The sequence below is a fragment of the Amyelois transitella genome, chromosome 2 (assembly GCF_032362555.1).
Source record: "Amyelois transitella isolate CPQ chromosome 2, ilAmyTran1.1, whole genome shotgun sequence".
Lineage (NCBI taxonomy): Eukaryota > Metazoa > Arthropoda > Insecta > Lepidoptera > Pyralidae > Amyelois > Amyelois transitella.
Window position 1 is genome coordinate 2,944,951 of NC_083505.1, and position 24,847 is coordinate 2,969,797.

At 42.8% G+C, this 24,847-nt stretch overlaps 1 protein-coding gene across 1 annotated transcript in view; it reads left to right on the plus strand.

Moving 5' to 3' along the window:
- The window catches only part of LOC106143204 (tribbles homolog 2), a 31,999-nt gene that overhangs the window by 4,030 nt on the left and 3,122 nt on the right, over window positions 1-24,847 (plus strand). The window contains exon 3 of the mRNA XM_013345228.2: window positions 1,391-1,680. Within this exon, the coding sequence (XP_013200682.1) occupies window positions 1,391-1,680 (290 nt within the window). The remainder of the gene's footprint in view (window positions 1-1,390; window positions 1,681-24,847) is intronic.

A 24,847-nucleotide genomic window follows, 5' to 3' on the forward strand; every position in this document is an offset into this window, starting at 1 on the left:
GGGTTAACATATGCCGCAATCAATCTACAAACAATCGAAACAACCGTTGTGTAGTTACCTACTGCTATCTAGTCGGAATGGAGGATTTCAAAGTGGGCTTACATTAACAGCTCCTACGTGAGCATGAGGAGCTGGCCACTGATTAGTCACCTATATAAATATGTTAACTTTATTCAAATGTTACCGCTCCTTACCTCGTACAACATCGGCTATAGACTTATCTGGCAACTGAACTTTAAATTCCAGTTTTACTACATTTTTAAACACTGGATTTAAAAAAAATCTTTACTCTGCCACACTATATTATTTTCTACCTATCTATAATCAATGGTATCATAACAAGTGCCTAGCTACATCATTGCAAAATACTAGCATAAACATTTTGCAACGCGATTAAATATATACTGATAACGCGAAGTAGGTTAGCTCCCGTAAGCGCATACGAAACCAAAATATTATCAAGTGCTCTGTCAATATGGCGAATCCTTATCAATATCTTTATTGGCAAACATACAAATGGGTCAGACTTTATTTTCGTAGGTACATATGTCAGTAATAGGCCAAGCAACGCAAATGGAAAGCGCCGATGCGTCTACAATGACTGGTAAAGTTATTTATACAGCGTGGTCTTAAAAAGAAATGGGGTTTGGGCACGCAAAGTGATTCATCATCCATGACTTGTAATTCTGATATGGATTTAGCCGAGTCGTTGACATTCTCTTGCGGAATAAAAATAAGTTCTGACGAATTTCTTAAATGCGAGTTCACATTATGGTATTCAAAAAAATATTTCTCATTAGTTAAATCGTTAGTCGAATGTAACCCGGTATCATATTTATACTCGCGTGTAATCGTTAAACCGCTTCGCATATTCTCTTTGACCTCAACATTCATGTCCCATCAGGCATTTAATAGTAACTCGCTTGGAGGGTTAGCTATTCACCAAAACGTTTCAATCTCGTTACTCGTATTAGACTAGCCCTTTTCAATCACAGACTCTTTGAAGGTCCCTTTGATTGTACTTATATTTACTGAGGCGGATCTTTGCTATCTTGTGTTGAAATTTTATATAAATATGCCAGTTGGCGAGTCAGTTTCAAGTTGATATGCAATAATTCAATAAAGATATTCTATGGAAGTTCACTATTAATGACAATGTTAAATGCATAACACGCAAGTGAACTAGGTTAACAGTAAAGTAAATTGGTTTGACCGTATGGCATTTTAAAAATGCAACAACTTACCCTTTATAGCAATGTGTGTCATACTTCCCGGAAAAAACCTCGAACGCGCCTTCTTCAGGCGAGTAATTTTAACTCAAAGTCGTGGCAGGACCTTAAGCTTAAGTGGCCATTCGCTTGCCCTTGCTCACGTACGCATTTTTCTTCAGGTGGTATCGAGAGACTGCAGCAGCTTACTCCAAGCCCACTACCGGCTCGATGGCCATCCGCACGTTAATCCCATACACGAAGTTCTAGTCGGCGATAAGAGAGTATATCTGATATTTCCCCGATCGCACTCCGACCTCCACTCGTACGTGAGAGCGCGGAAACGGTTACGGGAACATGAGGCCCGGAGGCTGTTCAGGCAAATGGCGGAGACGGTGGCGGCGTGTCACGAACAAGGCATCGTGTTACGGGATCTCAAATTGAGGAAGTTCGTCTTCGCGGACCCACAGAGGTAAGCTTGACTTTATTGAAATTAAACTGAGACTCGCAATAAGCATTGCAAAGCGATTGGATATTATTTAGCATTATAACGGCATTGGACTACAGTTCCGATTGCCGTGTGCTCAATTTTGCCAATGAAATACCTGACGCAACGCTTCCCTAGTGACCGATATCTACTTCGATCGAATCTGTGATCGATCGCTCGTTTCCTCTACATTTTTTATCGCCTGGAGAGATTCGTGAGAAAACGATACACCTTAAAAAAAACTTGAAGGAAACGGAAGTGCTCTTAGCATTTTTAAACAACGCTTTATTTTCTTTCTCGAGCCAATAACACCCGTACGACCGCGATAAGTGTTAATCGAGTCGTTCATTATGATAATTTACATGTAGTACCTGTCGGTTTGATGACGGTAGTTGGTGTTGTCGATAAACTGTACATTGTCGGGTGGCGCCGACACCAGGATATCGTCGCGGTTACATCCTGTGTTTCGGTCATTCGCTCTCATCCATCAATTATGTCAATAACAAAAATAATATTATCATCATTTAATCGAAACAAAAAATGATCCATGCAAAGCATTAATTAATTACCGCCATCAGGCGGTAGGAACCAGCGGATTTTCAAACTTTTGAAATGTTATCTGGCCTCCATTGTTGCGAATATCTCCGGCAATGCTAGCGGCTCAAGGCGAACGGTGTCATTGCTGCGTACAATACTGCGCGCCGCAATCGGGTCAAGGGTCTATACACCGCAGCAAAACGCGTTGCACGCCGCGCAAGCCCACTACCATAGCTGCGTATGCGCGCCTGTCGATAAAGCACGTCTACCTTCCCTACATACGGGTACCTGCACCGCCCTTATCCGCTCAGGTGATCCCAGGTTAACCCCTTAGATAAAAAAGTATCAACAGAATAGATTATGCACCCCGTACACTATCATTTTAACGACCACATTCCGATAGGGGTGTCCAAATTAAATTCCATTCACCTGCCCGTATCTCAAGTGAACGATTGTTAATTTAATAAGGTAAATTCCAAACCCCTATTGGATTCCAGATCTAAATCTCGACATAAACAAATTACTATTGCATCTTATCTCATCGTTTTTTGTTTGCTACTGTCTCGAAAGTTTTAATTGTATTCGATATTGTAATCGCCGCCATCCCACGGCTACACGGCACCGGGGCAACAACCAACCTTTTGTGTATTGAGTTATCCTCGACGTCCTCGCCAGACAAATTTCGGTACGCCCCCGCGAACATCGGGACTGACTTTAGAGTAATGGTTTCTTTGACCTCTGGCAGTCGAGAGCGAGGTCCTCGGAGCGTCGTCCCTGGTGACATTCGCACGGCGCGGCGCACGCCTGACGCGGCCGCTAAACCACAGACTGGTTATGCTACACAAACAAAAATATCACTAGATACAGTTAGACAGACATACACCGGCGCTTTGCACAAACGAAAGCCATCACAGTATTTAATTCAGCCCGCTTTGAGAGTGGACGGATAGACAGAAAAAGTAAAATTTAATACCCTTTTGAACGTCGCATCATCAAAGCGAGTGTTGTCAAAAGCGTCGGTTTGCGATGCGGAACGGGAAGCACCGCGACCGTGCCTCAAATGTAAAAAGTTTTGCTTATCCTTTACGTAATGGCAGAGCACGCCGCGACTTGAGAAGCCTTTGCCGAAGTTGCCGCTCAAAGGTGGAATGTTTTACATTTGGTTATTATTACGCAGAAACTCTAAACCCAGAGTCAAAGACAAACTTTTGCCGCTCGGAAACGCTGGCTTATATTTTATGAGTTGGCAACAACGAAATCTCATTTTGGTGCTGCACTCGGTACTATGTTGGAAGTACTATAGGATGTAACAAAGTAGGCAAAGTAGCCTTGATGAACTCTGGCCGTTAATTGGACAGGATATTGCAGATGTTTCCATTTTCGCCATGTGTCGGGGTCGGAATGGAAAACGGAAATCGCTTTTTGTTTCCAAGATATTAACGGACCTTCATCTCTAGGTCAGCAGCTGTGACCGATGCGAACTCGCCATGTGTCGCCTACTTTCCCAGAGGACACTTTTTGTCCAAAATGATTATTCAGGTGGTCATACGCATTAATATGCGAGCAGCTGACCTTGTTTGGCCCTAATAAATTCTAATGATCTTGCACATGTCGCGACGGTCAGTGTTACATACAGCTGTTATGGCGTCGTGAGAATGGGTTTGAAGGTGCAATATGAGCAAGTGTCCCGCCCTGCGACCTCCGTTCTCACGTCGATACAAAGGCACCCCTGACTGATTACGCATTCCCGTCATCCGGCGGCAGTCGGGAGCGACCAGCAGCTCGCGATCCGGCTCAAAGGTAAACAACTACATTAATATTGATTCGTCGCTCTCTTTGACGTTCTCGAGTGGATTCTCTTAGACACATCACATTTCCATCGCTGTGTTTCTTCGAAGAACTTTGATATGAAAATTGTGACTATCACTTCAACATACAACAAATGTAAATAAATTTTAAATACTGACACCTGAATTAATGGATAATTTAATCAGTGTATCAAATGAGCTTCAATCACCATTTAAAACTGCAGAGAAATCTTGGTATATCCGGGCTCAGACCTTGAGGGAGTAAATTAAGGTCGCTTTGGTAGATAAGGCAGGTAGCGCGCTCTTCGCCCTATGCATTAGATACACTGACACCACACGTGAATGCAACCTTTTATCTGAAAAGAAACCATCTCTTCCTTCCTGTACATTGATATTTTACAACGAACAAATTTCACAGCATCGTTTATACTCGTAAATCCTGTTGACATCACTAATTTTACGACTTCAGAAAGCCGGATGTTTGACTACAAACTACCTTTGTCCGAATAATGCGTTCTTAATTTTGGCATAGCCGACATTTCCTGGCGGAAATAGATTTCACACATCGAATACAGATGAGTATTGTCCAAGATGGCTTATAAAAACTCGCTTTGCTGCGCAAGTGTCTACAATGACCAAATTGTAAATCGCTAGACAGAGCGGGGCCGTACCGGCATAGTATCGCACCGAGATAGTACAGTCCTTTGTAAACAAGCCCAGGTATAAAAGTTGTTCTCGCGGCATTATTCCAACCCATCCCGCCCACTCCACGCCAAAATATAATACCCGCAGCACCGGCAAATACAGGTAACAAAACAAAAGTAGAGTTTTTTTTGCGTAACACAGTATACAGAAGCGGGTCGGATGATCGAATGCGCTGCAAACAATGACGTTGATACAGCGGCATTTAACTACGCAACCCGATATACAACTTACGGCATTCGAATTTCAAAACGCGATCTTGCGTCGTGATCGAATCTTATTATCTTCAAAATCGATTTGTAAAAAATCTAGTTAATTTGATGTTGATGCAAAAACAGGCGATAATTTTTTTCTTAAGAGATAACGGGACGAGATATTTACGGTTGTACTGGCGCTCGCCAGCGGATGTGCCAAATTGGTCCGCGATAGACAGACTCGCCACCCGGCAGACGCCGTCGCGTCGCATACCGGCCCGGCCACCGGCTGCCACCAAGTTTCCCTATAAATGGGATCTTATTTTAGAACAGATTTAAACTCTTCAATATGCACGCCATCATTCCGACACAATTTCATAAACTGCACGCAACATGATATCGTGCAGAGGACCTTATAGCCCGAGGGTCTGGTCGATACCGCGGTCGATCGACAAGCTTACCTGCGCGCCTACGCCAACTATTTTGAAAACGTTTTGAAACCCAGTTGCCAAAGGCGTGGTGCAAGACACTGCTACATTACGGCGATGTATTTGCATAATGCTGGGCGCGCGGTAATCCACCCGAGCGTACATCTCAGTTTCTCCAGTTGTATAACTTTTAGTGCATCAAACCCATTACATCGTGAGAGCTACCGTACATTGCGCAAAGGTCCCTTAGTTACGAAGATGTGGCTGCGTAGTTGGCACGTTCACTGGTATGTTTCGCGGGGGTGTGGTCTTTCTAGCATGAATAATGGCGCAGAATCCAAAATTATCGCCGCGCCGTGATGATTCAGGCGTGCCGGAATTCCGCCGAGATGGTATTTCTCATTTTGGGGTGTTTGTTGATGACCTCGGTCTGGTCTCCTCGTTTGATAGCATGGCTCCGGTCATAAAGAAGTGTGCCAATGTCGCCGCCTGCAAACTAGCGCGTCCGCTCTTCGTTCGTGCGCAACTTAATGCAATGAAATGACCGTATAGCAAAAACTCCATAGCCTCTCTCTTATATCATCAAATTCGCCTTGAATCATAACATCCCAGATAAATTAATGACTCTGCTCGAATTAGACTTGAAAACTGTTTCATGATGTAGCCTGATATTTCAGTAAAAAAAAGCCCGGAACTATTTTAAATTTACAACACCTACGCTTCTCCCTCATTCTGAAAATAAATGAGCTAGTGAGGACGAGACGGGCATTCGTCACGACTATAAATAACGTATGTTCGCACCTTTTTTGGTGGTACGAAAAGACCGGACGTTGCTACCGGACGCAGGCCTAGTGCATGCTCTCAAACGAATGTCGCCCATACGACAATGTAAGTACGACCGTCAGCATTGTGAGTAATGAATCGCCGGACATAGGTGTCATCCATACAAAAGTAAATCCGATTGTCAGTGGAAACGTAAACGATAATAGGTTTATGTTTTCGTACACCTCTGTGAATAGGGCGCACATCACAACAGGTTATTGTTACCAGCAGAGGGTGTTTCTCCGGATGCTCTTTTTGCCTCCTTCCTGACCCTCGTTACAGTTTCTTACTCAGATTATATTTCCATTAATGATTTGAAAACTTATGTCAATTTTGGTCCTGGAACAGCTGAGAAAACGCACGACTAGCTATTAAATCGATCGGTTGCGTAAAACAAAGGTCTGCGAAACCTTGTGCAAGCGGCGCGCCTGCGCCCGCGCCGACATATCTGCGGATTTGCGTAACCGCGCACTTATCCGCCGATACCCCGGCCGTGTGTTGTGACACGCTCCGCTTGCCTACATCTCGCTCCAAGACACATTTGAAATATGCCTAAGCCCTACTCAGTTGACAAACAAAATGCAAACTGGCTACTGTATGGTCGTATATTGGCTTAACTAAACTTCGGATCGGATACCGACTTGCGATTTGCATGCGGCCGCGACTGCGCCTTGTATATGGTTTACACCTCGTGCACTACACGAATGCATGTCAAGATCAGCAATGCATATTAATTTAACATTGGCCACGTCGATGCTAAGCAAAACAGACCATATACGGCGTCCGTCCTTTCTGCACGAACACCTTGTCTTTTCAATTTATTTTCTGAAACGGCATTCGTATAAACTCTGTTCCGCCATGGAAAACGCCGGTGTCATGTCATGATATCAACATGTGAGTCACCGCATCGTGACTCCGGTGTCATGGGCCGCGGATAAAGGCGAGGCGAGTCGGGCCGCGCCAGCTAGGGAGCATAAGGCACGCTTGTTAAAAACTCATGCAAAAACTTTTACAGTCGGCGCACGTGACCGTAGCCCTAGCGTTGGGTGCATTCACTTCGGTCCAAAGGAAAAAAATATGCACGTGCCAACAATTAAATAAGGCCGAGACGCGCCTAGTAATTGCACCCTCCCGAGGAGCTGTCCGCTTGGCTGGCCACGGGGAACGAAGTCAGCACTGGGAATCACTGACCGCCACACGTCTGCATAATATCTCCGTTCCGTACCGTTCCATACCAGTTGAGATCAGGAGATTTAATGGCCTGGCAACAGCTAGTTGGAAACCTTAGCTGCTGGTTTTATTTTCTTGTGCACTTATTTTTATTGCGCTGCATCTGAAACCTGCTGGGCGGTTATGCCGTTTCGGAGCGGAGTCGTCGCCGGCTTTGCATCCGCGTCGCGAAGGTCGCTGACCGCCCAAAACCACCCAGCGTAAACAACAGAACCAACAAGATCACTAGCGTGACGTAAGGACTTATAACATCATCAGAACCAGATAATTATTGCAATAGAAAATCGCAACGCACCTTTGATTTTCAACCTTATTTCGTTGGGAAAGTCTATTTTACATTGATATTTCAAAACCGATCCGAAGAGTACATCTACTTATTGTCCTTATCGATCCAAAGAGGGCATTGAACCTGGATTCTAATTACATATTGACTGAAGCAACACTGTATTGATATCGCACTCCACGATGCACTAGGAAAAAACAAATTTGGTCCTGTGGTTTGCACTCCCCATAAACATAAACCTCAGCTTTCAGAGTAACAATGTAACAATGAATCAGACGCTATGACGGCTTGTGATAAATTCCATTCCATGTAGACTACACTCTATACTGCATGCGTCAGTGCAAACTGACGTCATACGAGAGGGAAGTTTATAAAAAATCAAAGGGCAGCGAGGAGGGTGCACGGATGAATCATAGGAAATTTCTATCGGGTCACTACCCCGGTCCCCTTGCACCTATTTATAACGTACCCTAAAATGAAACCAAATATAACTTCGATCCATTTTAAGACTCACGCCACTAACCATAACAATGTTAAAGGAAAATGGACGCCGAAGAATTTGAGCTAAAGACTTAAACATGGAGGATGACTCTTTTTTCTTTCAAAATATCACATAGTAAGCTCCTTATTTATTACACCAATCAAGAAAGCGCATATGATCGGTAGCAGGACGAGTTTCTTATAAACAATTTTCTGTGAAACTTGTTTACAGTTTATTTTTATTTAAGAAGTTTCAAGGGTTATTTCAAAGACGCAGCTTGAATTCATTAATTGCCAAGTTCTCTGTACAGTCCTCGTTGCACAAATAAGACAAAAAGACAGTATATTTATGCATGCAAAAACGGTCTTCGGTAAAAAATATTGATATGTTTTTTCAAGGCAGTGTCGGAGTAGAATTTCATAGATTCTTTCTAAGGATTGGTTTAATTTTATGGCGCGGGCGACTGACCTACGATACGTTTGCGAGTGGTCGTAAATCCTTAGAGATGTAAGTGCTCGCTAGCGCTTGCTATCAACGTTTTCCTGTTACATCTCAGAGTTCAACACCCTCCGGGTATCCAAACGCCAGGCGACTCTCCGACCCTCACTTCAACAACCTATTGTCTATACTCGCTCCATTAATCCTCGAAACAACAGATCCAGATAAATATAGCATAGTAATAATTTAATCCCCTCAACAAACTTTATTTTCAGTGTTTTCATCCTACATCATAAACATTCCGTCGAGCAGAATATTTTACCTGCGGAGGCGGTAGTCAAATATAATTTCGTACAGGGAATTATGTCCTTAAATACACGGCCTTCGGAAAAAAGCTGTATTAATTGAAACAATTTCTATGTATAGAAAGTCGCAATGCGGGGGCGGTTGATATTAATGTCCATTAGCGGGGTGACAGCCCTAGACGATATTCGTATATTGCCGATTTCACAGTGCTTCGATCGTTTACCTCGTGCCCGACGGCAAAAAAGTGAGACACAACCGGTTTGACAGTGGCCAGTCTGAATCTTAACCCTCAAACTGCAGTGTGATGCGTCACTCATAGCCAAAGCGTAGCGTCTGGAATGCTTTCTCTTTATTTTTTCTGCCCTCAATATGAGCTCATCACTATTTATAAGCTGGTAGCGGTAGCCACGCAAATCAAGAATTTAATTTTAAAACAAAGGAACGATCTCCGTGCTTAGTCACAGTTACGTATGACGTTTCCTGCTTATCGATATTCAATCGACTAGCGATCACTCGTGCCTGGCAACTGTATTGTACTTCAGTAAGAAGGGCGAAGTTAACTATCATTGTTCAAACACTGTTTGGTAAACGCAGCTCAGTCACTGTTCAATTGTCGACAGTTTTCCTTATGAGACTGCTATTAGTGGTTTGTCACTAATTTGTTTTCGCGGAAGGAGGATATGGAATTTACCTATTGAGATAAACTAATGGCTTAACGACGTGATGTCACTTCACAAAATCCCCTATTTGTGTCAGTCGAGAAACTTATCGAATAACATTATCATCACCCGTCAGCAACTGGAATTGAGAATAATGAATTTATATTTACCCTTTTGTAAAGCTCTGTCCACACGCAAGAGGTTATTCATTTTAATAAAGTAAACAAAATTTACAATATTCGTTTCGAAGACAAAGAAATACTAATTTGTGTTGAGAGTAAATTTTAGATCAGCCCACGCGCGAGGGCTTAGACAATCCAGTTTAATAAAGGGGATAAGAAGTGGGATCTCACAAGCGAGGGTACAGGTGTCAGTTTAACAACTTTCGCCCTTGTTCCACGGTAATAGAATTTGAATTGCAGTGTATTTTTTTTACTTTATATTCTGCGTGGCGGCAGTGTGGGCGCATCCTATCTCGACCGAAACTCTAAGCTGACGTAACGCAGTTCACGGTCACAAAGAGGAAATGACGCAAACGAGCGCACAGCGTTGCACAGACCCCGAGTTACAACACTAGCTTAGCTATCAATCTCGCCAAATCAAAATCCATTCACGTGATACTAATGGCACTTAGCAATTATATGGCGCGTTAAATATTAACAAAAGTTGTGATGTTTGTAACTAAAAATTGTTATTTAACTTGCTGGATTTTACACACTCTATTATTTATGAACTGGGTCTAAACACGCTCGACGTGGTTTGTTTGACATTCATCGTTGTAAACTAACTGCTTCATATTCTAACTCGAATAATTAATTAACATTCTAAGTTTGAATTCCTATATTGTCGCCCAAAGCGGCCTCGGTTAGCAGCTAGTTGAATTGCTAATTCTCCATTTAACATTACTGTGTTCAAATTAAATTCATCAAATACCCTTTACGGTTAATTAGTTCAAATCACGCTAACACATTTGGATTTGAGTTATTCAGATTATTTTCAATGACATTCGGTGCAAATGAACGATGACCGAAATGTTGATAGGCAAAATGTTCAAACCGCATCCCAAACGTGAAAAATCAAAGCCTCGCATGGCAATCGGCCGCGTGCGCACTGACATTGAAATCGGTTGCGTTGCGAAACGGTACTCTTTAGTTTCTGGCCTCGCGCCGAGTTAGAGATTGAAGAATACGTATAATAAATATGAGAACGTATCCGACTCCGACCTCAGTTCGCGGCCACCGGTTGCGTAACACGAGACAAACAATGCTTAACGCTGACGTAACGGAGCATTTGACAACTTCACCAATTATTACAAGTTTTGTTGCATTCATATTGCATTATACCACCCAATTTATTCAGGGCTGAGCTAAATACTCATTTTGAGTTTCGCAACCTCTTGTACATTTATTTACTGTTACTTTGCTAAATTTGATTACACCGATCTTATTTAACTTATTACATTTAGGTCGCTCTCACGATATAATAAATAGTATAAAGTATTTTTTTTATTATTGCTTTATCTTTGTTCTTTGCTAAATATAGGCGTGATAATTAGTAATCTTAATGTTATTGTAACCATAAGGCAGGTCACATCAAAGCAATGACAAACAGACTGTTTAAATTTGTCATGAATGTTAATAGTGTGAGCGAGGACTGTCCGTGATCAGGTCATGCCATTGCCAGTGTGATGATCCCAACATGAAATCATCGACGTAAATGAAGCGACAATACGGTGGTGTCATTAGCATAGGTATTGTATGTATACCCACATTCCATTATTGTTTTCTGAATAATATTTAAACAGATTTTCACGATGTGCGCAGTTAGCCGCTAGTATGCTGATGTAACTGTGGACCAGTTCGGTTTCAGTACATATTTAGTACGCCGGGTTTCTATTAGCATTTACGTAATTGCTTCGGAGAGTAGGTAATAAACGTGGCGAATAGAAGCTTTACAAAACCCAAGTTGTTTTCCAATTCGGGGAACGTGCGGCGCCCACTGTTCGGCGTTTTACGCTTTTGACGCATTTTCCTCCCACGCCGGCGGGGTTACGGGGCCTTCGGGCACCACGTGATCCTGTTGCTGCGTAGCGTTGACGTCACTGCGGGGTGAGCACCCCGACCCCGAGTAGGCTTCGTGACGCACCGTTATAAATCGATTAGAAGCAAAATTTGCTTGCTTGGGTGCGTGACGTAAGCGGTGGCACGCGGAAGCGGTTACGCACCGTCGACGTCGTATCGGCCGGTGCAGTGTAGCGTGCGGCCGTGGTGCTATGGCCAAGGACGGGCCCGGACACGGCCGCTGCGCTTGCGACACCGCACGATGCGCGGCCGCGCCCGCGACCACGCCGTGTTGTTCTGTCAACAACTCGTAGCGATGCAGTTTGCCGACGGTAGATTAAAAATTGTATCCCTCAGCGCTTCACATCATTTTGATGAAATGCATTTTGCAAATTATTTTAGGGAAATTCGTCGGTTTTTAAGATTTTCGTGGAAAATTTAACGAATTGACAAACAAAGAACGCTCGAAAATGATGTGTGTCAAAATACATATAAATTGATTTATTTAATTATTGGTAATTTCGTAAAGTTGTTATTCTTCTGATATATTTGCACTGAGACTGACATAAGTCACCTTCGCTTTGGTAAATGACAGCAAGGTGACATTTTGTTACGATCTACAATGACACATGACGTAAATCTTGAATGGATAAAATAACATGTATGTGAGAAATTTTCAAGATTTTTGCGTCATTTTCTTATTAGCATATAACAAAACTAGAGGCAAAGAACTCGCTATATGTATAATAGTGAAGGAAATTTCCTGAAGCTTGCGTCTGAGAAGTTCCATATGAATCTTCCGCGTATGATCATATAGCATCAATATCATAACATCCTGTTGCGATGAATCTCACTTGGATAATGGAAATGTTTTGTGTCGAGTTCCGCGGTTTTCCAATAACGCATTCCACAATCAATACCGTACGAGGAAACCGGTCGATTTTATTATCGATATAAATTGTTATATTAACACACATTAAATTATCGTTTAAACATAGAATCCGGCGTCTGGTGGCCTCCATGAAGACCGCCACAGTTCAATGTCAGTTGCGCAAGCGCGCTCTTCCGCCTTCGAGCTGTAGCGCGAGAACCAGCCGTTCCAAATTTAAATCTTAACGTATCTTATCAAGTTTAGATCCTTGTTCCTATTTTTGTTCGATTATATCAACGAGGTAAGATATATACGTGATGTTATGCGAAGTAAATTTAGTAACCAACTGAAAGTGTCTGAGATCTAGATTTGACGTGACTTCGTTAAGAAAATCAGAAACAGTTATTGGAAATGAGCCCGTGATGGCCAGCCTCATATCACGTACTTATATAACACTGATTCAAATTGATTACAGCTGAGTTTCTATGAGAAACATTTGCATCATCCGCTCGGTACATAACCGCATTGACGCATGTGTTATTTCCATTTATAATGTATGATCACACAAATAAATATAATGTAAATGAAAGATCTCATTTTATGTTTAGTGCGCAGATTTGATGTTACGTAAAATTCGTAACATTAGCTTAACAAAACGCCGACAATTTTTAATATTTTTAAATCATTATCTAATATGATTAAGTAGCACTATAGTTTTTTCACCGTCTTCACATCTACGTAATTATAATAATTCATTCCTTTCGAGTCTCACTAGACACCTTCCAATTTATAGCTTCAAGCGGGCGCAGATAATTAAGATAGATACCTTAGCATGCGGGCCCAATCTGTTGCGTATTTTTTACATTTTAGTCTTTGTCTCTCCATCTGACCAGCTGCCGTTTGCCGTTCTATTTTATTCAAGTCCGTTTCCGGTCCCGTTACATCCGGCCGCTGAGAGCTCTTGAGAATTATTAATGCAACCCCTATTAATTCCAGCGCCATGGGAACTTGGAAAAATTACAAAGAATTATTTTCTTAATTTCTGACAGAACTAACACGGTCATTGGACTTCTTATCGAGGTACAAGCCTCACTTAAAGGTCACACAATCTCCGTTATCACGCCAGATAACGTCCTAAGGTCACAAGTAGTGCTGCAATGTGTTACTGTCGTGACAATTAACCTTACAATCCCATTCTCAGATTTTCCTTCATTCAAGTAGAAATTTTTGTAAAAAAAAACGTCAAGGTGTTCGGTTCCCATTGTATTTACATCGGGTTAATCTTTTCACAATTACCTGTACGACAATGCTCGAGTTTTTGTGAGCTCGCCAATTCACCGTGGAACATCCAGCTTGCACAGATGTTCAAAAACAAATATATCGCCATTGTGCCCGTCTCCTACACATGATTTATTATCTCGATCTCCTTTACCGATCCGATGATGGGTCTCGATGAAGCCGCGCCGGCTATTGTGCAAAGATTCGTCTATTCAGCTCGAAGAAAAACACCTTTTAGATGACACAATGAATTGCACATGCGAACTCTTACCTGCGACGCACGTGTTCGCATTCGCATTCCGGACAGACAATCGCGGGTTACTATTTTCGCAATTCCGACCATTGCAATCCATTCCTCAACTTGAACATAACAAGGTTCGTTTTCGTTTAATGAATAATAAGTAAGTTCAACGCAGCCTGTAAATCTGGCATCTCGTAAAGGTCTTTATGGCCAACAATTTCTCGAGTTTATAGCGATGAGTCTATTTTTGGACTCAATATTTTATTCTGTTTATAAAAGGCCTCGGTGTCTCATTGGCGCCGTGGTTTCTTGCATATTTCGAGAGACAGTTTTGTTATTTATAGCTACTCTTATCTTTCCTACAGCCAACTATTCAAGATAAATTCTAAGAAGATTTTAGAATGAACGATATGAATACACGGAAAAGGCTGTTTGGTTACCTGATGACAACTCTATCTGAAAACCCTCTCTGTTATTCGATAGTGTAGCTTAGATAAACAGTTACCATCGACAGGCATGTTTATTCAAATGCACATATGACTAGTCCGAAGTTTGCCTTTCAACATCTGCTCCGAGGTCAATATTTGCTGTTTTTTCGATCGTTTCTATATGTTGTATGTAGGTAAGTACCTTAAGATGTCATAACACACACATTTAATTGTTTCAGTTCAATATATTTTATGTTTTATATATCATACTGAACATATTGCAAATTCCATCTCGTTTACGAATAAATGATTCGTCGAAACTGCGGTTCTCAATAAATGCATCGGTAGGATATTACGCGATCAGAGTAAATTGCTTTGCCGTTATTAATTTTGATAACTGGGATTCGATTCGTTTCTCTCTTTTGTAAGGGAAATCATTGTAATTAATTCACTGTAGTTACGCTGCCAAACAAAGGGTTTTCATTGGCATGGAAATTGAATTGTAATGCATCAGGCGTATTTATTTTAATCTGTAAGGTATTTCTCTTTTTGCTCGTGATATATATTTTTTTGTGAAGACATGTGCTGGTCCATCTGTCGGGTCGGGTCAGATTATTTTTTTTCGGGTTTTACGTAAAATGCGTAGCTGAAAAAATGACATGTAGCACATGGCTTCCCGGCGCGGCTGAGCGTCGCCTACCTGCTTTTGTTGCGGACACAATGCGTGCGCGCATCTGCCTGCCTGAACCGAGCTTTCCTATATGAAGCACGCACGATTCATCATCATTCACAGCAGCTGACTTTGTCAAATTTACATAACTCTTCGATTATTAATACCAAACATATTTAGGTACTTTCGAAAATAACATTGAAAGATTTGAAAAATGTAAATAATTGAAAACCAAATAATTAACTACATCATGTCAAAATTTTAACCTAAATAAAACAATGTGCACCTAATCGAAATTATTTACTGAAGTAATATGAATCCTACTTAAGTCGAGGTTAACTTGTTACATAATGCATACGAGGACACAGATCGTTGTAAAACCAAAAGTTGTCCAAACTGCTAAATTAATGATTGTTTTACTTTGCAATTTAATAAACCTATTACGAACCAGTTGAACGATTGATTGCACACAAAACCACTTTGTACGGCTTCAGGTTTGAAAATATCACAATGTGTTTTTGTGAAACAAAAGAATAAATTGTGCCTGATTTTAGCATGGAGTATTGGATACGCAGCACTGGTCGATAGAACAATTAACGAGTGGTCCGAACGCTGCGCGCGACAGCTTGCGCAACAGACGCTTGATAATCATTTGTATGCTTTAGTTTTTGTAATACATCTGGATCGTTTTGAAACTATTAACCTGTTTATTTTGCCCTCAATTGTTCTTCAGTTTAGTTTTAAAAGCCTCTCAACGCAAAGGACGTTTTCATTTGTTCTAACGTTTACGCTTTAAGTGTCGACGACAAAGAGACTCTTTAACTATCAAGTTACTTTTGTTTGTTGGACACTAATGAAAAAAAGATTGTCAGCGCTTTGTCCATTTTTAACTGTCTGCGACAGGTGAATGAAATACGAAGCATTGCGGCTGCATCCCAATATACTTGTACGTAGGCAAAAAATGTTCATCCAGACATTAACAGACTGACCGTCGCCGATAAATTGAGAGCAGAATTACAAAACGTGCGAAATTCAAAAGGTTATAATGAGCAAATGCAGCGGAACCATGCAGTTAGCTCATAGCAACGAATGGCCGGCGTTTTGGAGCGGAGACTTGCCGCAATAAATCCTTGATGAAACCTTAACCCACTTGGATGATTACGAGTGCGCTTGCCACCGCCGCGCTCTGCCCCGAGCGCTGCAGCGGCTTTTTGTTCTCTTCAACGTGGCTACTAACACCAATTTAGAAGGCTTTATCATATTAATCTTGCGATAAAGGTCAGTGATCGCGGATTGGTCGCATCGTCAGTTTGCCCTATACTTTCTGGATAATTAATAATGCATGAACCATAGACCGTCGTGGGAGCTGCAACGGGCTGCAGTGACCGGCGCGCAGGTGCGCTGTCGACCTTGCGCAATGGCACATATACTCGTACATATCTACTGCTAACAAATGTATATCGGAAACCGCTTGCGAGATACTTTGTGTGTTTCGACATCTATTTTATGTTTCTTTAGTTCACAGCCAAAACGTGCTGAGATATCATTCTCAATACATTACTCATTTATATTGAACAGTGATTCAGTTGCTCGATTTTATGCTCTTTCATAAACACTGACATCATTGCTTCTACGTTGATTATTGCCTTCGCCACTGACACCCATGTGCTGAATATTTCTTGATTGACGTTAACGCAACCCGAATGCTGGTGCCAAGTGGGTTACTGCGCCAATGTCAGAACTATCATAAAACCATTCTGGGCCACTATATATTTGTTAATAATATTTTTTATTGAGAGACATACAAATTAGTTGGTTGCAGGGGGCGTTCTTTGCTTCTCACGAGTATCGATCATATCATCCATAAACGTCAGCGTTGCACCGACCGGGCGTGACGGCCAGAATTCTGGGTCAAGTACAACGGTGCTTTGCCATTCATTGTCACAGCCCCGCGCGCTCCTCGCGGCCCGCCGTGCCTTCGGCGGTCGGCGGTGTCTAGCCTCGTGCCATTACATACTCTTTATGTTAGGGTATTTGGAAATTCCTAGGACATGTCCCCATATTTACTATTGACGTGTCTGCAATGCGCTGTGTTATAGTTATAATGTCAACTACTTTCCATTAAGCTCTTAGATGACACACCTCGCCGTCGACAATGAGCTGACAGTGCTTTGATGATTTTTCATAGTTGAACGCATTACATCAGCTGTAATTGCAACAAACAAGTGTGACAACATGCGTTACCTAACAAGTTGCAAACTGAAGTTTGATGTAACCTCCCTTCGGCACAGCAGCGACTCCGCATCATAATTCCATCCAGAGCGTATTATATCACACCGCGAATGCGAAATATGGCTCCCACTGACACCAGTCGAGGTCGTCGTCCGGGCCTCAAGAGGCTTCGCGGACGCGAATGATACAATGCTAATGGCCGGAGTACATTCACCGCGTTAGAAAATCTACTTCAGTTCCGCACTTTCTTTATTGCATCACATAGTTGTGCCGTTTCGCCGCACTCTCTTCCGTCGCGGATTGCCAAGCAGTTGTGCAAGCGTCTGTACACACCGGTCATCGATACCGATTTAGAATGAGTAGCTCAAGTTTCTAAAGCTAATTCTTTTGTTACATCTGCTGTAATCGCCGCTCGCTCGTCTGTTATCTTCATAATTTCCGCACTTTCTTCAGTTGCATCACCGCTTTTGTTTCGCTCCCCTCGGCTATGACAGGTGAAGTTTCGCAAGTTCACTGACCCCGTCCCGAGTAACATCCGCAGTCCGAACCAAATGCTCGATATTGTGATATAATAACTGTCCGCTTATTTCTGTTACTATTAAGAAATTACAATTTCCGCACTTTCCACGTTACATCATTGTGGCTAGAAAAGAGTCAGGTTAACGACCGCTCGGCTCGGCCTCTCCTTAATTTGTAATTGTTGATCATTGCTTTGGCATTCGACTAGATCATTGATCCTTTAGTGATCTCATCTTTAATACACATGTGATAAAAAGTTACTCCTATTTTTTGCTTTCTCCCTACACTGAGTGCGAAAACAACTAATGTTTATAATTATCGAAAGCATATTAAAAGATTCGAACACGCATAGTTCCTACATATTTGTTGTATCATATCGTGGAATTCTATCGATACTTTCATCGACCTAGTACCATTTAGCTTGAGGAAACGGTACTCGACAATGAGAAAGTACCGGTGCGGCAATTGCCATCGCAATTTTATGCCGCAAAACTGAGGTAAAATCCGTCGGGGACCGCAACTTGTTTACTTATCGCCATCCCGAAGTTACAAAGGGCATTGTCCGCAAATCCTAGAAGCCTGTTTATCCATCACGATGACTCGCATCATATTCAATCCACGTTCACGATTCACACCATCATACGGTGCTTGAATTTCTTCACGATACCAATTGTTATGTTTTGATTCTTATTTGTCGCTAAAGCAATCGACAATATTCGACTCGGCTTGACAATTCAGCAATATTTGTGATTTCTCGTTTCAAACTGGTTTATCTCCGACGCTGTTTACACGTTTTCAGCGTAACGGTACAACTTGTTTTGATCGCGTATTTTTTTACTTTCCTGGTAAGATACTCGTGTTTATTTACAAACACGCGACATGTTTGCTATTCTGAAAATCGCGTATTTCCTCGTATTGTTACAAGCACACGTTCTGCCGATCATTGTTTAAAATAAAAGCATTTGTAAAGGTACCATCTAGTACTAGATTGTTTTGAATAATCACATAAAAGGAAATATGTATTTGCTAGAAATCCATCGCCGCATTCGTTGTAGCTCAGTAAACTTAAGTTATTCTTAAACAGTAATGTAAGGGGACTTATTGTTATTGTCGTATAATTTGAATGATGGCGGCATTCGCGTGCCTTATCGACGCGGTACCTGCGACGTCATTGGGGTCGTGCGGACCCCGCTTCTAATAAAACCATTGTTCCTGATTCGATCAAGTTTCCGATAAGAATCGCAGTTTAAGCACTCACCTCGAGTACCTTAGCGGTACCAGGGGTTTGTATAATTGTTTGCAAACAAAAGTTTATTTTTTTATATTATTTTCCTCAACATATTTTTTGGAGTGTAAATCTAAATTAATATCAGATTTAGTCAGTTTTCCTCATACCGCCATCAATATTTATTTGTTCTGTACAGTACAATCATGAATAAGTAATTTATTTGTTACGCACTTCACGCACGCTTCGTGCATGTCACGCTTTGCTCTTATTACCATCTCAATGGAATCTCCAATAACGCACCTTGTTTTGCAATCGTGCTGATAAATTAGGTGCGTACCAGCGTTGTGAAACCATCCATAATATTTGTGTACTCTATCTGCAAGTATCCACCGAACAAATAAACAACCGGTGAAATTTTAGGGGAATTTTGTCGATAAGATATAGTGAAATTGTGATAAAAATTGCGATAAATATATGTAGGTACATCGAATGATTGAGATAACATTTATCGTCACTTATATTTACATAGAAGTTTTACCTACTCTAGTGCGAGTAGGGTTCTTATGTAACACCTAGTAGACATTTTATGCCCATTGTCACAGTGTACCAAGATCAAATTAAGGAATAAGACAAAGTAGAGATTGCCATACGTGGAAAGGGTTAAATTTTGAATATGAACTGAAATGTTAAATGTGACATGATGATTGATTAGGTGAACTATTTTTCGATGCAACGCTTACCAATCGAATAGATTAATCCGATTTGTCGTCCCACGCATTTCTGCAATCTCGAGGTAAATGTATTTCACAAGACGAAATCGCAACATCGCTTATTTCGCGTTTTCGAAACCATCCTGCGTCATTCATTCCTTAGCCTTTGTACTTGCGTATGATTCGATGGATTGTTCAATAAACGTTTACTTTATGATTTATAGAATTCGCGTTCAGTTCACGGTTAATCTTAGTTAGAGTCCAATTAATAATTTCTTCTAAATGAGTCGTCCTTCCTTAACTTTTTTTAGAGCTGTCATAATCCTTCGAACTGCTCAAGGAAATTAGAACAATTAATGTTTTTATTCACACGTGTCGTTGAGCGAACCTTTTCAAAGCCAACCGCAGGCAGGCTCGGGCAGGCTTGTGCAAACTGCGTTATGAAATAGAACGCAAGGAGTAAGGACCAACATTTAATGTAAGTCGCAATAGGTGCAAATACGTCGAAGCTGTTACAAAATGCTTTGTGTTTCGTGCTTTGGCCTGTCCACTGACTGGCGCATTTAAATTAGTTGTAAAATATACAAAACTATTGTCTTTTAATTTTTCCATACATTTGCGTCATTCGCGCGCAAGATCCAATACTCTTAACCAACTGTTAGTAAATCGACTGTTGCTTCGTAGTTCGCAACACAGTCTCCGTTACATATAGCCAACTCTCGCAATAGCTTTCATGTTTAATCGTTGCTTCAATTCGGCCACGTTCACGACGATTCGCAAGCCTCCATCACGCAGAGCCTTCCGCTCTCTGCGAAGGATATTCGTCTGGTTCCTTTCGTATTTCCGACACTACAATGAGGAGGAAGCGATTGCAAGGCGAAACAATCGTTGATTCCGGCTGCGTCGACGGAAACTGCGCAGGCGCTTACGGATGTAGATTTTACTCTTTTTATTTATCGGCCGATCTAGACCGCATCTGTCGGGCGACAAACGTGTACCAGCTGCCCTTTATGGTTATCGCCATAATGGCAGCTTCAACAAACAGGCAAGACTGGAGCGCACGCGCACCTGTCGCCAGGTGGCTGCGTCACTCACATCTATCATCAACTCGTCTCGAATCGAGGTAATTGTTTTTATGCAGTTGCGTATCATCGCGTGAAAGCTATCATTGTAAGTAATCGCGGCCTTTCACACAATTAAGTCGCTTTTTCCAACTGCGAACAGTCGTAATCGTGATGATTACTACTCGTCTGCTATGTGGGAGCACCAGCTTTTTACTATTTGTTTCCCAACACGTGGAAAAGTCGGTCTAAAACGTAACAACAGTTATGAAAGTGCATTCGCAAACGTGCTGGTGAGCCGGTTACCAGCTCTTCATGTAATATCCTGCTCGACATAATTTCTACATGGAATTGGGTGCGTGTTAATGAGGGATTGCAACATTTTTATGCTCCATGGGATCCTGGCGCCATTAACTTCGGCGGGAGTCTGGCTGGAGCATAACATTGTAATGATGCCTAAAGATTAATGAAAAGATGCAGATTTTTTCGTGGCCCAGTGTCCTCACACGTGTACGATGTCCGCCAGCGAAAGCATTTCGAAACTTAGCGGTTATATCGGGAAGGAGTCAATGAACGGAAGTGTTTCACGAGTGCCTGTGACATGCGGCCGCGTTTATCTCTGCTTGCGTAACTCCGGGCTCTCTTGCCCAATTCATGCACACGCAAAACTGCAGTTGTGATAGCTCGTGCTGCGGTCGGCGGTGCAACGGGAATCTTGTTATCGCATCTGTTGCAAACAGCCTGCGGTTTTGGTAGTTGTTCGTAGGCAGGTCGCCGAACGCTTTCTACGTCGCTCTTCCCTCGAGCGAGGCGGCGGCAGGCGGCAGTCCCGCAGCGGCGCGATTGCAAAACGTTGCTGAGGTCGCGCTTTCTTCGTTCGCGACGCTGCGTGGAGAAATTGTTGCGACATGCCGCCGCCAGTACACCGACCCCGCGTTAGAAAGTCGACCGCTCACCGGATTTAACACGACGCCACGTAACGGTGTAATTGCGACCATTCGAGACGGAGATCGATGAGAATTCGGATACTTTTTGCGGACGCATTCTGAGCACTTTCTTGTTATGCAATGGTCGCGTAATAGACGCGGGGGTCATCGAACGGTATCGTTTGTTTCGTAAATGAGTCCGCGCGGCGTGCGAGTCGAGATGGAGACGGTGGTGCGCAATTGGCCAATTGCGTACAGTGCGTTTGCGCAACGGGCTCTGGAGTGGCGCCCGTTCCGCAGTCCGCGCGTTGCAACACGGGATTATTTCGGCAGCGGCGCTTGGATCGCCGCCCGGACTTGCAACATGCCATATCGCAACGCAGCTCATAATCCATGCCATTGTGACACACGGTCACCCTACGTCGCTTGCCTGCCAAATACGGCTGCAGTCAATTGCTTCACTCGATCTTATTCCAGCACGCATCTTGTGGTGATGATTAGCAACTATCATCACCGATGATGCAGAGTACAGCCGATCTCAATTGTCGCTGCATTCGATTTAAAACTAAAACAATTTTGCAACCGATGTTCACATTAGTGTTTTCGCAAGCGGCCCAGCGCTCGGTTTCAAAACTTGAGTTCGACTTGCGTTATCGCTACTCCGATAAAGCGAACGGTGTCGCTGCCTATGCGGTTTTGAGACCTAAATTCAGGAACATATGTACACAGTTCGGTTCGGTAAAACGAACCCGTTTAGTAAGACTAATATTATGGCAAATTTCTCGAGTTTCGCAACCCTCTATGCATTCAGCTAGTGTTAACCCATTAGTGTGCGCAGATAAGCCGAAAATCCTCATTTTGTGATAAATTATCAATCGAATTTCATAAAGCATCCGTTGCGGGTCGGATTGCGCAATGCAGCGGCCGTATAATTGGGCATGGCGGGATGGTTTCCCAACCTATCCCGGCGGCATCTCTGCGGTGAAGCAACGAGTTGCGACAGCGCGTGTCCCTACAATGCGGGTTACGAAAACCTATGACTAACCGTATCTACCACTACACCATAGGGCTCGGAAGAGAACGAGGCGGCCGCGATGACCGTGCACCGCTGACACTGGCTACTCGATGCGGACTTTCGCAATGACGCTTGCACTGGAGAGGTTTTATGAATGACCGTATACAGCACTTCCTAGCCCTTGCGCAAGTTTCGTCATGTGGCGAGTGATACAAGTCGAGCAGGAAGCGCATGCGTGTGTGCTGCATCTGACTGCCATTGTTTGTTACGAAACTGTCAGGGTTGAGTTGAGCAATGGCGGCAGTTGCGAAACCCGGCGCATCCCGCTAATTGTGGGCGATCTCCCACACGGTGCACGTAATTAACATGTAACCACGTATGTTTTCATTTATATAACTGCAATAAAGCCGGAGCCTACACTTTGCATGCACTACGGGATTTCTACAAACTTGACCAAGAGTGTTGCAGCCAGCGGCGCCCATTTACAAACGTGTTATTTCAACGAAGTTACTAACATAGTTGCGAAGTGGCGAACGTGAGTCAATTTAGTAATGCACACAGTTTAGATTTGGGCGTGAATTCTGTGTTAGGATTAGAAGGCTGCGTGCGGAGCGCAGCAGCCGGCCCTGCGTATGCGTAATGCCGAATTGCGTAAATTGACAGTTGTCCTTTCGCCCGCGCCCGAGACACCGCGAGAATCCTTCGAGGCCACCGCTCGGAAATCCGGCCAACCTTCCGACCACGTTACGACACCGTATAACTTATTTACACGTTGCGAAATTCGAATCGATTGCAACTGCAGACATCGCACTTTAGCCTTGCCGCTGTAGGGATTTAATTAAGATCAGTTGCGCAGTCGGCAAGACCTAAACGCTCCGTTCACTGATGGATTACAAAAAGGTCCAGAGCAAGCGTGGGAGTTGACGTCACGCGTCCCATCAATAAGTTCCCACAGTGGATCTCTGCTTTGGCCCGACTAACGGACACGTGCGACGACACGCACGAGCCTCACAGCACATCCAATCCGCCGTAAGAACGTTTGCCGCACGCCTTATTTCCATTCAAAGCATTCTGGTGTCGATATCGCCGCTAATTCGCTAACGGTATCGACTCGCGCTTCATATTTCACTCGTCACTGACAGAGTTGCGACAGGCTTAACGAGAGTAACCTTTATAAGCCGCGCTCCATATTGTCACGACCTGATCACTTATAATTCAATAATAAATAACGTTATCGTTTATCTTATCTTGTGTGCGCGCTGCAGTTATTGCAGTGCACTAAGGTGTACTTTTGCGTAGATTGTATTAGTTCTCGCGAGAGTCGTCAATTTCAGTCGGTCGGTAGCGTTGCGTCCGTCCACTGACTATTTGTCAAACAGCTGAGACCGCAACTTGGCGATTTTGCAACTATGCTTTGAGCAAACTTGATATTTATTGCCTCCACCTTACGGAATACGTACGCGTAATACAACATTTCTATTCTGTTCTAGAAAATGTCATCTGGAATTATTTAAGCTCCACAAATAATAATTGGATTTGAAAATATAGCAAGCAAGTTCTATTTAGACTCATCAAGCCCACTATTCCAGTGCAAGTATTATTAAAAGGCTAAAAATATCCTACCTATATACCCATTAATGCACGTCGCTCCTACTACATCGACCCGCCCATCGTGCACCTGCCTTGCCTTAACCTCCATACTTATTTTCTTTTTGTTTTTGTTGAAAAAATACTCGTCGATTTTGCTCAGAGCATATTGCATTACGTGTGCACAGCGTTTGCAGTCCTCCCAACTTTATTTGGAAAACATGTAAATTGGAGATTGAAAACTCCCGTTGGACGCCGCCGCTGCATCGGCAGTTTATTTACATTCAATCATACCGGTGTACTGTTTCGAACTGTGCATTTAATGCATTTCGAAACGATGCGGCGGACGACTGTGAAACACGAGGCCGAGTACGGTGCGCCTGCGCCCAAAGCCAACACGTGACGAAACAAAACCTATTGCGTCACAGAGCAGCTTTA